We start from the raw sequence: 18,275 nt of genomic DNA, 5'->3' as shown, positions 1-18,275 counted from the left end.
GTACTGAGGTTGTGTTTAAACACAGTCTAGGTGGTCAGGTTGAGATGCATCTACCCCTCAGATGGTCACTGACACACAAAAGTAAAGACGGGGAACAACAGTCTTTTACAGGTGTTGTTAGATTGTACTCATCTATTCTGTACTCATCCATTCTGTACTCATCCATTCTGTACTCATCCATCCATTTTTGTAACTCATCAATCCATTTCTGTACTCCACCATTCTGTACTCCTCCATTCTGTACTCATCCATCTATTCTTGTACTCCACCATTCTGTACTCCTCCATTCTGTACTCCTCCATTCTGTACTCCCCATCATCTGTACTCCTCCATCCCATCTGTCTTACTATCCATTCTGTACTCCCCTTCTGTACCCTCCTCCATTCTGTTACTCCTCCATCCATTCTGTACATCTTCCATTCCATTCTGTAACTCCCTCCATCATTTCTTCCCTCATCCATTCTGTACTCCTCCATCCATTTCATGTACTCATCCATTCTGTACTCCTCCATTTTGTACTACATACTAATTTATTCTGTACTCATCCATCCATTCTGTACTCATCCACTTTGCATCACTGGCATTTGCTGACTCAAAAACATGTTTTCACTTTTTCATCATGGGGTGTGCTATGCCGATGGGTCAGGAAAAACATGCATCAGTCACCTGTGTATCTGTCGGCCAAGACACTCTGGTACGGCTGCTGTGTAACGTGAAGCACAAACACACACTGACACACACACATTGACACACACACACACACACACACTGACACACACACACACATACACACACACCCACTGAGGCACGCACACACACACACACACACACACACACTATTGCAGAGTAATAGACTCATTGATACACACACCCATCCACTGCATGGCTTGAACTGTGTGTACCATCCACACTATAGACCTGTGTGTCTACCATGACCCACTGCACGGTAAAGCTCACAGAGAAAGACAAGGGGGCCACTGAGCAGTGAACAGTGTTCTTGGAGGAAGTGTTGTTTTGCCCAGCAGCTATAGTGTAGTCTTTATGCTATCTGAAGGTCGGAGGGAGCGCATGAAAACAACATGAAGAAAAGGGTTAAAGAACCCCCTTTCAGTGGTGGTTCAGAGCTGCAATGCGATAGGCTAGGCGCTGGTCATGTGACCGAAACCTGCCTGACAACATGGAGAAGGAGCCTGGCTGGCGTGTCACACACACAGCATAGACATACACAGCCTCTCTTCCTCTTTTACAAACACATTGTGACARAGCATCTACAGCATGCTGATGCATTGAAGGTGCTTGTACTGTCCATTTACACACATGCATTCGGATGGAATGTTTTGTATTTAACAGATAATATGTCATCATTATTTAGCCGTTATTTACTGTTACGGCATCGATTCCTGCATATCAATGTGAAAATACCTTTAGATTTTATTTTTACTCTGTCCAGATGGTGTAATACTTTGCTATGTTCCCAAATGTTGTTTCAGTAACCCCATGCACCACCCACCCAACTCCCTCTATATCACATTATTTAAAATGAAGATAAATGTGTGCTTTAATGCAAACAGCATTGCTGTTTTTATCAGTGCAACTTGTTTTACTCATGGGTTATGACAACTTCATATTCCTTTTGCAATAAATGATACTAACCCAAACCTCCATTGACATATTCTTGCTCACTGGTGTTTCTACAGGTTGAGATGGGCAGGAAACAGGAAGTCGTGGTGTACGACCAGAGTTCCAAAGAGGCGGGGCAACTGTCCAAAGACGGCTTTGTCCACATCCTGCTGGGCAAGCTGGAGGGCACCTTCCATCGAGTCTCCCTGCTCACAGGTAGGCACTTGCTGTGTGTGTGTGTGTGTGTGTGTGTGTGTGTGTGTGTGTGTGTGTGTGTGTGTGTGTGTGTGTGTGTGTGTGTGTGTGTGCGCGCGTGTGTGCGTGTGTGTGTGCGTGCGTGCGAGTGTGCGAATCACCATCCTGGAATCAGGGTTTACAAGCAGATGGTGTTTCACAGCTGATCCAAAGTCAGTTCCTGTGTGTATATTACAATGTGGCCTGCATTGAACCAGTAGGCATGGTGCAGTGTGCGATGCTTCTGTTTGGACAGCAGGTATCACTAGTGAGCATCATCTGTAATAGTGTTCATCATTCTTTCACTCATTAAATGTTCCACTCATACATTGTTAATAATGCATTCATTTATTATATGACATATTGTTCACTCTGTAGATGGAAGGAAGGAATAGGAAAATAGTCATTGTGAACGTCTATGAGTTTTGCATTGCAGACCTCTCCAAAGAGTCCCCCACCCCTCTCTCTTTCACTCTCCAAGCCCTTTGAAATTGAGGCTTAAGCTTAAATTCAACTATTAATACCTGTTTCTCAAATCAGCCAGTCTTATTTACCATGCTTAATAGCTTTTTCGTTTTGGCTGGTAAGCACCCTCAGAGTTAGAAAGGAGGCCTGACGTGGGTATTAATCTGCCTCTGAAGAGACTTAATACCTTCTCAGTATCTATCTAGGACTGCAGCGCTGCAGAGAGACAGTGGCAGTAAGCACACAGATGCTCACACACACACGCAATAATCTCCCTCACTCAGGATTGGGAGAGAGACAGTGTGTATGTGTGTGAGTGTGCATATGTGTGTGTAAAGATGTTTCCTACCCCTGCAAATCTCCATAAGCATAGTAAGATTAAACTTTCCATGAGTCATTCACACATAATCACACACACACATAATCACACACACATAATCACACACACATAATCACACACACACACACACACACACACACACACACACACACACAGACACAAGTAAGCCTGGAATTTTCCATTTCAGCTTTTTGATGAGGCTACCACCTATCCCTCTTAAAAAAGACCCATCAGAGATTCTCTTCTCAGTCTTTCTGCATCTCTCTCTCTCTCTCTCTCTCCCTCTCTCTCTCTCTCTCTGTCTCTGTCTCTGTGTCTCTCTCTGTCTCTCTCTGTGTCTCGTCTCTCTCTCTCTCTCTGTGTCTCTCTCGCTCTCTCGCTCTCTCTTCCGTTCTCTGCTGTTTCCACGACAACAGTGGAAGAGAATATGCTGTAGGATGATTCAACCAATGGGAAAGACTTTTGTTGTGGTGTATCGGGGTCAGTGGTGTTAACAGTCATAGCGGAATAATGTGTGTGTATGTGTCTGCATGAATCCATGCATTCGTGTGTGTGTTTCAGGGTCATGTGCGATAGATAACAGTGGTCTGTCTCCATCTGAGCTCCATATTACTGGGTCATAAACAGGACTGGCAGTCTGAGCCAGTCCACTACCTGTAAGGATGTTACTTCCTGTTTAGAGTGGCATGTGTGGGCATGCATGTGTGTTTGTGAGAGAGAGAGAGACAGACGGACAGTGTGTCAGCTCCCCTGCTGTTCTGAGGGAAGCAGCGCTGGCCGGTTGGCAGGGCGGCATGGAAGTGACGACGTCAGGGGTCAGAGGTCAATCTGTGCCAGCTTGACCATCTGACGTCTGGTCATGCGTCGTGTGACATTGGTTCTGGCGTCTGGTCACACGGGTGTTAATTGCCGTTTTTCACCTGTCTCTCTTCTTCAGTCTTCAGCATATCAGAATTAGACCTTCAGTTAACAAATTTAATTTATTTCCCCCATCCTCCATCCCTATCCTCAGATTCATTTAACAGTTATTCTGGTTTAATTGTCTCAGAATACCCAGGGAATACCCCATTTCTTCCCCCCACTCCCCCAGTCTTCAGGGAACAGGGCCTGATTTATGATGTCATTAACGGTGCCAATGACTTCATACCGAGGGATGGCTTGATGTGGGCCCAACAGCTCACACACTCACTCACTCACACACACAATTATAAACGTGTACACACACACACAATTCTAAACATGTAGACGCATACACACACAATTATAAACGTGTACACACACACAATTATAAACATGTAGAYGCATACACACACACACACAATTCTAAACATGTAGACGCATACACACACAATTATAAACGTGTACACACACACAATTATAAACATGTAGACGCATACACACACACACACACACACACACACACAATTCTAAACATGTAGACACACAGCAGCACAGTGCTCCAAGGGAGATAAAGGAAGAGGGACGGCTAGGATAGAGAGATGAAAAGAAAAGAAGCCTTTAAATGGGATAGACAGAGTGAATAAAGGAATAATTGCAGCAGTTTGGTCTCGCTGTCTGGGGGAGAGCAAATTTACTGCCTAAACTGTAATGTACACACAGGCATGTTAAATGGAGGATTAAAACACACACGTGCTGCTATGGACACACAGACACACACACACACACAGTCCTACCAGGGCCAGTCCAGTCCCCAGTGGGTGGAGCCAGTATGTTTGTTACAGTGGTTAGCTGACAACAACACTAGAGCATAGCTCTTATCCCATAGTTCCTATGTTAGCATAGCTATCATAGGATAGAGAGGGGGAAAGAGAGAGAGAGAGGAAGCCAGAGAGATGTTTGTATGAGCAATGCAGGCATGACTATAAAATCAAATCAAATGTTATTTTCATATGCGCCAAATACAGCAGGTGTAGACCTTACCTTGAAATGCTTACTTACAAGCCCTTAATCAACAATGCAGTTGAAGAAATAGAGTTAAGAAAGTATATACTAAATAAACTAAAGTAACGTAGAGAGAGAAGAAAAGGAGGATATAGAGGGGGTCATCTAGGGTTAGCAGAGGTAGAGAGATAGAAATTAGAGAGAGAAAGGTAGGGTCACACTTTATTTGGATAGTCTGGATAGATGGTCTACAGATGGTCATACTATCAACAAACTATCTGTTAATAAGCAACTGCTTGTCTAAGGTTACGGTTAGGGTTAGCGTTAGGTTGAGAATAAGGGTTAGGGTTAGGGTTAGAGCATCTACAGACGAACTGTCCAAATAAAGTGTTACCAAAAGAAAAGATGCAGATGATGAGAATGTGCCCTCTGCAGATGAGAGTATGTGAAGAGAGAGAGAGAATAGGAGAGGATGGAGAGAGAGAGAGACAGCGGTGCAGCTTCCGAGTGAGCAAGCTCTGCAGATGTGGAGAGATGAGGACAAAGGCAGAGATTGGAGATAGAGAGAGAGGTAGAGAGGTAGGGGGAGATGCAGGTGTGAGAGTGTGTGTGTGGTCTTCAGATGTGCAGTGACTGTTTGTAATCTCTCCAAGTGCCATCTGCCTGTTTTTTTCTCAGGATTACTAAAGATACACACCAAAGTGGAAGGGAGAGGGAAAGAGAGAAAGCAGAGAGGATAATCAGAGAACATGAGGGCAGAGCGATGCTGAGGAGAACGATCGAATGAGACGATCAATTAGAGAGGGTAATACAGAGATACAGAGAGAGAAGAGAACGAAGGAGAGAAAGAGAGAGAGAAGAAGACAGAGAGAGAGAGAGAGAGACAGGGAGGAAAATAAATTACTGCAGGGAGAACAATACTGCCATTTCGTCATAGAATAGAGAGTTAGGGATCAGGACAGGAAGGAGGGAGAGATGACGAGAGAAGGACGAAGAGACATAGCAAAATCCGGAACTCCAGTCATGCGCTCCTTCGTGCTAGATGTGCGCGCTAACCATCTCGCACACGGAGAGCACTCTGGAATGCGACAAAACTAAATTCATCAAAATGCTCGTATGTACTTGCAAGATCCATCCCAAAGCCTATACATTGGTATCTCAATCTTAACTCGCAGCCTCCACCACATGTGCTAGCTAATACAATCAGGAATAGGTCCATTTTGAGCCAGAATGCTCTGCATCACATGTGCATAAACGTGATAGGGAGTAAAGCGGGGCTCAATCCATTTTTATGTAAGTTCCATACCCCAACCACGCATTTAAATGAAAATAAAAAGAGTCAGACACATTACTCTGTACAGCACTCCCTGCTGGTACAAGATGTATTTGCGGTGGTGTTGCTGAGCCTATATAAATTACCGTGGTCTACGTGCCATACAAGCAGCCAGCTTAGCACCAGAATAACACTCACCCAAACATGACCAGAAAAAAACCTGCTCCACCAAACGCACATCCTATCGAAGAAGCGGCCACAACAACAAAAAATACACAGGAGACTAATCTACAGTAGGACGACTTACAGAGGCCCATTATCAGAGAACCCATCCCATCCTGGTTGCCAATGGCCACGTTGTGGTAGCTAATCCAAGTTTACTCAGTTATTTAGGAAGGCTAACGCCTCATAGAACTCCCGCGTTTTGCAATTATGTTAGCACAGCTGAAAACTGTTGTTCTGATTAAAGAAGCAATAAAACTGGCCTTCTGTAGACTAGTTGAGTATCTGGAGAATCAGCATTTATGGGTTCGATTACAGGCTCAAAATGGCCAGAAACAAATAACTTTCTTCTGAAACTCGTCAGTCTATTCTTGTTCTGAGAAATGAAGGCTATTCCATGCGAGAAATTGCCAAGAAGCTGAAGATCTCGTACAACGCTGTATTCTACTCCCTTCACAGAACAGCGCAAACTGGCCCTAACCAGAATAGAAAGAGGAGTGGGAGGCCCCAGTGCACAACTGAGCTAGAGGACAAGTACATTTGAGTGTCTAGTTTGAGAAACATACGCCTCACAAATCCTCAACTGGCAGCTTCATTAAATAGTACTCGCAAAACACCAGTCTCAACATCAACAGAGAAGAGGCAACTCTGGGATGCTCACTGCTTTGATGTTTGCAGAGAACGACAGGGTGTTGTACAGAGTAACGCCAAGGTTTTTGCACTCTGTTAGGGGGACACCGTGGAGTTGTCAACCTTGATGGAGAGGTCTTGGAGCGGGCAGGTCTTCCCCGGGAGGAAAAGAAACTCAGGGTTGTTGAGGTTGAGCTTTAGGTAATGGGCCAACATCTAAGCTGAGATATCTGCCAGACACGCAGAGATGCATGTCGCCACCTGGGTGTCAGAAGGGGGAAGGAGAAAAGTAGTTGAGAGTCCCTGAGGGACACCAGTAGTGAGAGTACGTGGTGCGGACACAGATCCTCTCCACATCATCTGGTAGGAGTGGCCTGTCAGGTAAGAGTGTGCAGAGCCTGAGATGCCCAGAGGGTGGAGAGGAGGATCTGATGGTTCACGGTAGAGGTCGACCGATTATGATTTTTCAACGCCGATACCGATTATTGGAGGACCAAAAAAAGCTGATACCAATTAATCGGACGATTTTTATTGATTTATTTATTTGTAATAATGACAATTACAACAATACTGAATGAACACTTTTATTTTAACTTAATATAATACATCAATAAAATCAATTTAGCCTCAAATAAATAATGAAACATGTTCAATTTGGTTTAAATAATGCAAAAACAAAGTGTTGGAGAAGAAAGTAAAAGTGCAATATGAGCCATGTAAAAAAGCTAACGTTTAAGTTCTTTGCTCAGAACATGAGAACATATGAAAGCTGGTGGTTCCTTTTAACATGAGTCTTCAATATTCCCAGGTAAGAAGTTTTAGGTTGTAGTTATTATAGGAATTATAGGACTATTTCTCTCTATACCATTTGTATTTCATATACCTTTGACTATTGGATGTTCTTATAGACACTTTAGTATTGCCAGTGTAACAGTATAGCTTCCGTCCCTCTCGTCGCCCTTACCTGGGCTCGAACCAGGAACACATCGAAAACAGCCACCCTCGAAGCATCGTTATCCAGTGCTCCACAAATGCCGCGGTCCTTGCAGTGCAAGGGGAACAACTACTTCAAGGTCTCAGAGCGAGTGCCGTCACCGATTGAAACGCTATTAGCACACACCCTGCTAACTAGCTAGCCATTTCCCATTGGTTACACCAGCCTAATGTCGGGAGTTGATAGGCTTGAAGTCATAAACAGCTCAATGCTTGAAGCACAACGAAGAGCTGCTGGCAAACGCACAAAAGTGCTGTTTGAATGAATGCTTACGAGCCTGCTGCTGCCTACCACCACTCAGTCAGACTGCTCTATCAAATATCAAATCATAGACTTAATTATAACATAATAACACACAGAAATACAAGCCTTAGGTCATTAATATGGTYAAATCCAGAAACTATATTTTCGTAAACAAAACGTTTATTCTTTCAGTGAAATACGGAACCGTTCCGTATTCTATCTAACGGGTGGCATCCCTAAGTCTAAATATTGTACAACCTTCAATGTTATGTCATAATTATGTACAATTCTTGCAAATTAATTACGGTCTTTGTTAGGAAGAAATGGTCTTCACACAATTCGCAACGAGCCAGACGGCCCAAACTGCTGCATATACCCTGACTGCTTGCACGGAACGCAAGAGAAGTGACACAATTTCCCTTGTTAAAAGAAAGTCATGTTAGCAGGCAATATTAACTAAAAACGCAGGTTTAAAAATATATACTTGTGTATTGATTTTAAAGAAAGGCATTGATGTTTATGGTTAGGTACACATTGGTGCAACGGTAGTGCTTTTTTCGCGAATGCGCTTGTTAAATCATCACCCGTTTGGAGAAGTAGGCTGTGATTCGATGAGAAATTAACATGCACCGCATCGATTATATGCAACGCAGGTCACGCTAGATAAACTAGTAATATCATCAATCATGTGTAGTTAACTAGTGATTATGTTAAGGTTGATTGTTTTTTATAAGATAAGTTTAATGCTAGCTAGCAACGTACCTTGGCTCCTTGCTGCACTCGTGTAACAGGTAGTCAGCCTGCCATGMAGGCTCCTTGTGGAGTGCAATGTAAGGCAGGTGGTTAGAGCGTTGGACTAGTAACCGGAAGGTTGCAAGATCGAATCCCCGAGCTGAGAAGGTAAAAATCTGTCGTTCTGCCTCTGAACAAGGTAGTTAACCCAACGTTCCTAGGCCGTCATTAAAAATAAGAATGTGTTCTTAACTGACTTGCCTAGTTAAATAAAGGTTAAAAAAATGTAATTCAATCTGCCACAATCGTTGTTCAAAAATGACGATTACCGATTGTTATGAAAACTTGAAATCGGCCCTAATTAATCGGCCATTCCGATTAATCGGTCGACCTCTAGTTCACGGTGTTGAAGGCACTGGATAGATCTAGGAGGATGAGAACAGAGGAGAGAAGTCTCTGATCCGCCTTAAAGCCTGACTGGTTAGGTTCAAGGAGATTGTTCTGAGAGAGATAGCGAGAGAGAGCTCAAGTGTTTTGGAAAGAAGGGATACCGGTCTGCAGTCTTTGACTTCAGAGGGGTCGAGTGTTGGTTTCTTGAGGAGGGGAGCAACATTTTGAAGTCAGAGGGGTAGCCAGTGTTCAGGGATGATGCGGGAAGTGAGAAATGGGTAAGGTCTCCAGAGATGGTCTGGAGAAGGGAGGAGGGGATGGGGTTGAGCGGGCAAGTTGTCGGGTGGCCGAACCTCACTAGTCACAGGATTTCATCTGGAGAGAGAGGGGAGAAGGAGGTCAAGGCGTAGGGTAGTTCTGTGTGAGTGGTACCAGTGGACTCAATAGGCTGAGTGAATGAGGAGCGGATGTCATCAACCTTTTTTTCAAAGTGGCTGACAAAGTCGTCAGCAGAGAGAGAAGGGGAGGGGTGGAGGATTAAGGAGGGAGGAGAAGGTAGAAAAGAGTGCTAATCTGTTAATCCTCCTGGTATTGTGCAGCTTCTGCTCAGAGCTCTGAACAGGCCTGGAGGGATGGCTGCAATGCTAACATGCTAACAGTTAACAGGCCTGGATATTGCTGTAATGCTAACATGCTAACAACTAACAGGCCTAGGGTAATGGCTGTAATGCTAACAGTTAACAGGCCTGGGGTAATGGCTGTAAAGCTAACATGCTAACTCTGAGTCTCAGACTGCCTGTCAGTCTGTCAGCCTGATGAAGAAATATAAACACATCATAATAGGGAGACGTTAGGAGATGAAAGAGACCGCACACACACACACACACACACACACACACACACACTCACAAAACACACACACACACACACAGAAGCCGCTGTGCAAGTGCCTTTAGGCTTTGATGAGATTGGGTGTGGGTGTGACTGCACAGTCTACAATGCAAAGTTTAATCCAATTATGTGTCATTCCTCTGTGCTCTTTTAAACGGCGCGGCCTTGTGTTGTGTGGTGTGTGTGTGTGTGTGTGTGTGTGTGTGTGTGTGTGTGTGTGGTGTGGTGTGTGTGTGTGTTTGTGTGTGTGTGTGTGTGTGTGTGTGTTTCTGTGTGTGTTGTGTGTGTGTGTGTGTGTGTGTGTGTGTGTGGTGTGGTGTGTGTTTTGTGTGTGTGTGTGTGTGTGTGTTTCTGTGTGTGTGTGTGTGTGTTTCTGTGTGTTGTGTATTGTGTGTGTGTGTGTGTGTGGCGCTGAGTTAATCTTGGGAGACCAGACTCTCACAATGCAACCGTTCAGAGAGGTATTCCAATGCGCTGTATAGGTCTGTGTGTGTTTGTATGTGTATTGGTTAGATAGACCTATTGAGGAGGTGAGATAATTCCCGTCATTCCATCCAGCTGAGTGACGGTCTGTGTGTGTGTAGATGTCCATTTATTGCAGGCCTGTAGCATGACATGTCTGAGGCCTCGCCACCATTCTCAGAATGGAAGCTTTGTGTTTCTCTTTCCTTTCCAACACTGGGTGGAAATTCCCATATCCTATTGGCTATAGACCCAGAGTAGCACACGCTTATATTCAAAGGCAGTTACAGTGTGTGTGTGTGTGTATTCAGTATTCTATATGTGGCCTGTGCAGGATTCAAACCAACAACTCCGGTATTCCAAGGACAGTGCTCTTACCAACTGAGCCAATTGGAATCAATGGCCAAATGATAATCCCAGCACATTTTACAAGCACTCAACTGCTCATACGCTTAGTATAAAGCCTTTTTAATGTGGGAATTAAGCCACCATAAAGTCCACTGTAATACATGGAGCATATTGCCATTTGGCACAGATTTTGTATTGAATTGCATGGCTTTTTCAAAATGTTCTCTAGCAACCTCACCACGTTATTGACTACCAAATGGTTCGAGCTGAATAATGATTGGGATGTGTGTGGTCTGAAGTGGATGTATGGGATCATATGATTGGATGGTTTAGCTTCCCAGCTGCATTTTGATTGGTCACAGTTGAGGTCACAGTTATTATGGTTGGCTGCCATGGGTCATGGCCCTGTCTCTCGCTCTCTCTTTATTTCTCCCTCTCTCTTTCCCTCACACTTCTCCTCCAGATCTCCTTCCCCCTCTCCCCATTCACACCTCTCTACCCTCCCTGTCATCCCCCTCTTCTTCCTCTCTTCCTATCTGATCCTTCACCATTACGCTCCAGGTACTCCTGCCAGATCAATGATTTCATTGAGAAGAAGCCAGTCGTGCCATTAAGAGGTCACCATCCCACGGGTCTGGCACATTATTCTCAATGACCTCCTCCCCTTCTTCCTCTCTCCTCCTCCCCTTCTTCCTCTCTCCTCCTCCCTCTTTTCCCTCCACCTTTCTCTGTCTCTCTGTCTTCTCTCCCTCTGAGCTACCCCTTTCCTCGCCTCGCTGATCCCTTCCTCTTATACCTCTCCTCCACCTCCCTTCTCCTCCCTTTCCCCCTTTCCTCTTCTTTCTGATCCCCTCTTCTCATGCCTCTCCTATCCGCTCACACTCCTCCACCTCCCCTCGCTACCTATCCCCCATCCTCTCCCTCTGCTCAGCTCTCTCTCTCTCTCTCTCGCTCTCATCTCTCTCTCTCTCTCTCTCTCTCTCTCTCTCTCTCTCTCTCTCTCTCTCTCTTCTCTCTCTCTCTTCTCTTCTCTCTCTCTCTTCTCTCTCTCTCTCTCCTCTCCTCTCTCTCTCCTCCTCTCTCTATTTCATGGTGCAGAGAACAGAGTTTATATTTAGCTCCAGTCTCCTGCGGTCGTCCATCTGGCGCCAGTGGCTGTGCGCTCTCACCCTGCTGTAGACACACACAAACTGGAGAAAAAACCTCATACTTGCACTCTAAATAGTAGGCATTTTAGGTATGCGAAAATATAACGTTTTATAGTATGTGGATTTTGAAAATCAACTATGCTTTAATGCCATGATTATATGCATTTCGGCTTTTCATGTAGATCGCTGACACTTTTGAGGAAGAGACTCATGTGTGTTTGACAACATTTGAAATCAGCTGATAATGAGATAAGCGGACACGCTGTACCAAATAACCTATGGCAAGAATGAACACATTAACATACAGTGCTGGCAACAACACATCAACGCCTGCACACACCGTGAACACACACGCAGTCCCACACACAAACTCAGAGTACTGGTTTCTTAGCTGTAACAGTTTTCTGTAACAGGTTTCTGTAGCAGTGTTCTGTAACAGTTTCTGGAACAGTGTTCTGTAACAGGTTCTTAGCAGTGTTCTGTAACAGTTTCTGTAGCAGTGTTCTGTAACAGTTTTCTTAACAGTTTCTGAACAGTTTTTCTTTAACAGTTTTCTGTACAGTTTTCTTAACAGTTTTCTGTAACAGTGTCGTAGCAGTGTTCTGTAACAGTGTTCTTAACAGTGTCTGTAGCTCTGTAACAGTTTCTGTAACAGTTTCTTTAACAGTTTTCTGTAACAGTTTCTGTAGCAGTTTTCTGTAGCGTATTTTCTAACAGTTTTCTGTAGCAGTTTTCTGTAGCAGTGTTCTGTAACAGTTTTCTGTAACAGTGTTCTGTACAGTGTTCTGTAACAGTGTTCTGTAACAGTTTCTGTAACAGTTTTCTGTACATGTCTGTAACAGTTTTCTGTAGCAGTTTCTGTGCAGTTTTCTGTAACAGTTTCTGTAACAGTGTTCTGTAACAGTTTTCTTTAACAGTTTTCTTTAACAGTTTTCTTTACAGTTTTCTGTAGCAGTTTTTTAACAGTTTCTGTAGCAGTTTTCTTTAACAGTTTTCTGTAGCAGTGTTCTTTAACAGTGTTCTTTAACAGTTTCTTAAACTTTCTGTAACAGTTTTCTGTAACAGTTTTCTGTAACAGTTTTCTGTAACAGTTTTCTTTAACAGTTTCTGTAGCTTTTTCTTTAACAGTTTTCTGTAGCGTGTTCTTTACATTGTTCTGTAACAGTTTTCTGTAACAGTGTTCTGTACAGTGTTCTGTACAGTTTTCTGTAGCAGTTTCTGTAACAGTTTCTGTAGCAGTTTTCTGTAGCAGTTTTCTGTAACAGTTTCTGTAACAGTTCTGTAACAGTTTCTTTAACAGTTTTCTTTAACAGTTTTCTTTAACATTGTTCTGTAGCAGTTTTCTTTAACAGTCTTTACAGTTTTCTTTACGTTTCTATAGCAGTGTTCTTTAACATGTTGTAACAGTTTTTTACTTTCTGTAACAGTTTCTGTAACAGTTTTCTGTAACAGTTTCTGTAACAGTTTTCTTAACAGTTTTCTGTAGCAGTTTTCTTTAACAGTTTTCTGTAGCAGTGTTCTTAACAGTGTTCATGTAACAGTTTTCATGTCAACAGTTTTCTTAACTTTTCTGTAAAGTGTTCTAATTAAACAGTGTTCTTAACATTTCTTCCAAAGTTTCTGTAGCAGTGTTCTTTAACAGTGTTCTGTAACAGTGTTCTTAAACTTTCTGTAACAGTGTTCTTAAACTTTCTGTAACAGTGTTCTGTAACAGTTTTCTGTAGCAGTTTTCTGTAACAGTTTTTTTGCAAATGTATTAAAAATAAAAAACAGAAATACCTTATTTACATACGTATTCAGACCCTTTGCTATGAGACTCGAAATTGAGCTCAGGTGCATTCTGTTTCCATTGATCATCCTTGATATGTTTCTACAACTTGATTGGTGTCCACCTGTGGTAMATTCAATTGATTAGACATGATTTGGAAAGGCACACATCTGTCTATAAGGTCCCACAGTTGACAGTGCATGTCAGAGCAAAAAGCAATTGTCCGTAGGGATCCGATACAGGATTGTGTCGAGGCAACATATCTGGGGAAGGGTACCAAAACCCAGTGTTCTCCATCATTCTTAAATTGAAGAAGTTTGGAACCACCAAGACTCTTCCTAGAGCAATCAGGRGATAAGAGCCTTGGTCAGGGAGGTGACTAAGAATTCGATGGTCACTCTGACAGAGCTCCAGAGTTCATCTGTGGAGATGGCAGAACCTTCCAGAAGGACAACCATCTCTGCAGCACTCCACCAATCAGGCCTTTATGGTAGAGTGGCCAGACGTAAACCACTCCTCAGTAAAAGGCACATAACAGCCTGCTTGGAGTTTGCCAAAAGGCACCTAAAGGACTCTCAGACCATGAAAAACAAGATTCTCTGGTCTGATGAAACCAGGATTGAACTCTTTGGCCTGAATGCCAAGCATCACGTCTGGAGGAAACCTGGYACCATYCGTACGGTGAAGCATGGTGGTGGACCATACAGAGATGGGCTCTCTGGCAAAAAGGATTTGGGGCATTTGGAAATGATTTTAACTTAAATATTATGTATTCATAGAGTACTGTAAATACCAGTAGAGGCTTCTCAGAGGAGGAAGGGGAGGACCATCCTCATTGAATTAAATAAAAATATTGAGACTTTTAGATAAAACTACACAAAATATATTCACGTCACCAAATACTTGATTGAATACAAGGTCTACAGTAGCCTCTATAGCACTTTGTAGGGTAGCACCATGGTGTAGCCRGAGGACAGCTAGCTTCCGTCCTCCTCTGTGTACATTGGGTTCCCAAGTGGCGCAGCGGTCTACGGCCCTGCATCTCACTGCTAGAGGGGTCACTACAGACCCTGGTTCGATTCCAGGGTGTATTACAACCGGACATGATTGGGAGTCCCATAGGGCTGCGCACAATTGGTCCAGCGTCRTCCAGGTTAGGTTTTGGCTGGGGTAGGCTGTCATTATAAATAAGAAGTAGTTCTTAACTGACTTGCCTAGTTAAATGAAGGTTAAGTAAAAAATAAAACATTGACTTCAATACAAAACCTAGGAAGATCATGGTTCTCACCCCCGTCCATTGACTTACACAGTAAATATGGCAGCTTCTGGAGGATGTCCTCCATACTATCCAAACTCTTGCAGCATGAACTGACATGTTGTCCACCCAATCAAGGATCAGAGAATGAATYGAGTACTGAAAGCATAAGCTTCATCTAGCTAGCACTGCAGTGCATAAAATGTGGTCATTAGTTGACTCAACTAAGACAATAGTTGAACAGTTTTGAACAAATGTATATCTTCAACAATGAAGGAGAAGCGAGAGAGAGAGCGATATATTTTGTCATTTTTTTTCACTTTCAGTTTCACTTACTTAGCTAGCAAATGCAGCTAGCTAGTTTAGTCTACTCAAACACCCTACTCAAATAGAGGGATGTTATGTTAGCTAGCTGGCTATGACTATCCAAYGCTGCTAATATGGTAACAACGATGTAGGCTGTGTGTAGCGGTTAGCAGTTACGACATGGTTTGGCTTGGAAAGGTAGCAGCCTAAACCTATCAATATGACATTGAACTAGGTGAATGGAACAGGAATGACAGTTAGCCAATATGTTGTAATAGAAATAAGGCCATGMTCATAAAAACATATCGTCCTCCCTCATCTTAAACAGTACCGACCGCCACTGATAAATACATATTTAACACACACACAGTAAGACGCTGGTGTTGTAAATACATGTTAAACACTCCCGTTGAGCCTCCTGGGCTTCTGTTTCCTGTTAAAGGCTGGAGATTTTCCATCCCCGTGGCAACAGCAGGCTAAATTTGGAGTTCCAGTCGAGCCTAAGGCCCCCGGTCCATCCAGTGAGGAATGCTGCAGTTTGTCATCATTCCATTCCCAGTCTTCCTCATTTCCCTCCTGCTTTCACTCTCTCTCTTTCTCTCACACACACACACACAATAGACATAAGCGTACCCATACACACATACACAACATACACAAATTCCCACAAATACACACACAGTTTACAAACACAAACATACATACAGACACTTAGGCTGCCACAAAACCTTTACTTCCTGCCTCTTGTGTAACAACTTCCTATTTCAGATGAGGCGAAGTGACGTCAGGGTCAGTGTGGGAGAGGGAGACGCCTATGGCGGGTGGATTGTGTGTGTGTGTGTGTGTGTGTGTGTGTGTGTGTGTGTGTGTGTGTGTGTGTGTGTGTGTGTGTGTGTGTGTGTGTGTGTGTGTGTGTGTGTGTGTGTGTGTGTGTGTGTGTGTGTGTGTGTGTGTGTGTGTGTGTGTGTGTGTGTGTGTGTGTGTGTGTGCGTCAAAGCCATAGAGATCCTCAGAGATCCTGTATGTATTGAATAGGGCTGGGAATTACCAGGGACCTCGTGATACGATATTGTCAACATGCTTAGGTGCCGATACGATATGTATTGCAATTCTCACGATTCTATATGTATTGCGATTCTATACTGTGATTTTATTACGATTTGATGTTCCAAACATATTTCTTACCATATGTCTGTTGYAGAGGGACAAGAGAGAGCCATGAGAAAACGAGTTTTGATCAGTCATGGAAATAACAATACTGAAAACAAATTGGCTCCCTATTTAAAAAGAAGATGGAGAACAAGCTATGRAGGAAACATACTGTAGTTTTGGTGCAGGTACAGCCAACTAGCACAACAAGATATTGCAACATTGTCAAAACGATACGATATATCGTCAATTATAAACGGGGTGGTTCGAGCCCTGAATTCTGATTGGCTAAAAATACTTTTTACTGTTCTAATTACGTTGGTGAYCAGTTTTTAATAGCAATAATGCACCTTGGGGGATTGTGGTATACGGCTAATATACCACTGCTAAGGGATGTATCCAGGCACTCCACGTTGCGTCGTGCATTAGAACAGCCCTTAGCCATGGTATATTGGACATATACCACACCCTCTCGGGCCTTATAGCTTAAAAATAATATCCCGATATGTAACTGTATTGATTTCTTCCCTCATCATTAGTATTGATGTCGATGGGGACAGCATGGCTGGTTCCTCTGAGCCTTGCRTCATCTCTGGCTCCATTGTTCTCTGTCAGGACACTCAGCTAATGATGTCACTCACTGCTGGATGGCTGTGACCACAGTCCTGCCTTAACACACACACACACACACACTGTTCTGTCTCTCACACTCTGTTTTGCTGCAAAGACAGGAAAGCACACCCTAACCCAGTGCGCTGAGATATCCGCTGTCCCCATCTCCGCCCAAACACAGCCCTCCTGGGGATAGATGTTTATATAGATGTTTATTTTACACTGACACGACTTTACCCAGAATATATCTTCTGGTGCAGGGCTCTTCAACTCTGACCCTACGAGGTCCAGAGTTCTGCTGCTTTTCTGTTCTACCTGACTATTTGCACACACTTGGGGTCCCAGGTCTAAATCAGTTCCTGATCAGAGGGCAAGAATGAAAAAGAAAGCAGTGGAACTGGCTTTGAGGTCCAGATTTGAATTGACGGGTTCTAGTGCATATTATGTCAGTTGGACGGATTCTAAAAAGCCTCGCATTGTCCTGTAACGCTTTTTCTAAAGTCTCTTTCAGACCAAACTTGCCTGTAGGAAAATTTGAATTGACAGGTGTATAAAATCGAGCACACAGTCATGTGATGAGAGAACTCGATCCCCATTCACTGGCACGAGGTAGAGCTTGGTTTGTTGTTTTGAAAAGTTTGTTGTTTTGAAAGTGTATTGGAAAGTTTCTTAGTGGCTCGCCAAAATTTTATTTTGGATCCCGCGATGCAGTTGGCATMRGTTGCTGGGACYGCTAGTCTCTGTCCAGTGATCCTGCCGACCAAAGCCGGGTCTGAGGAGCTATTTGCCTTAGCAGCTAGCCTAGCTGTTAGCTAGCTACCTATCAAGCTAACAGGGTTTTCTTGAGGGCTTGAACGCAGCCCTTGACGTGGTTACCCATTTTGTCTGGGACTGCGGATTTTACCGGGTTTGTGGCTGTCTAGATCCCTGCTGTTTGTTGTTTTAAATCTTCCCTGTGACCACCTGCCCTGTCTGGAACTGCGAGGAGTAACAGTGGAACAAGGCGGAACAACATGGTTGTGGATGGAATTGCAGAATCTCCACATGAGACCTGGACGTAGACTGAGGACAAAGTGAGGGAAATGATCTCGGAGAAATGGAAAATGGACCCCAGGAAGACTGAGGTGAGTGTGCCCACAGGACTGGAAAACCCACACCGGCCCAGGTGACAGGCCCAGGTGACAGGCCCAGGTGACAGGCCCAGGTGACAGGCCCCAGCGATAGTGGTCAAGTTCTCGAGGACAAGGTAGCTGTTCTGGAAAGAGCCAAGAACTTGAGAGGAACGTATATC

At 43.7% G+C, this 18,275-nt stretch overlaps 1 protein-coding gene across 1 annotated transcript in view; it reads left to right on the top strand.

Moving 5' to 3' along the window:
- Positions 1–18,275, top strand: part of LOC111971971 (dual specificity protein phosphatase 8-like) — a 94,751-nt gene that overhangs the window by 33,145 nt on the left and 43,331 nt on the right. Inside the window, exon 2 of the mRNA XM_023998765.2 lies at positions 1,698–1,836. Coding sequence (XP_023854533.1) covers positions 1,698–1,836 — 139 coding nt within the window. The remainder of the gene's footprint in view (positions 1–1,697; positions 1,837–18,275) is intronic.

The sequence above is a fragment of the Salvelinus sp. IW2-2015 genome, linkage group LG13 (assembly GCF_002910315.2).
Source record: "Salvelinus sp. IW2-2015 linkage group LG13, ASM291031v2, whole genome shotgun sequence".
NCBI classification, from domain to species: Eukaryota; Metazoa; Chordata; class Actinopteri; order Salmoniformes; family Salmonidae; genus Salvelinus; species Salvelinus sp. IW2-2015.
The sequence above is the reverse complement of the archived record's forward strand: the minus strand, read 5'-3'. Positions and strand labels throughout refer to the sequence as shown.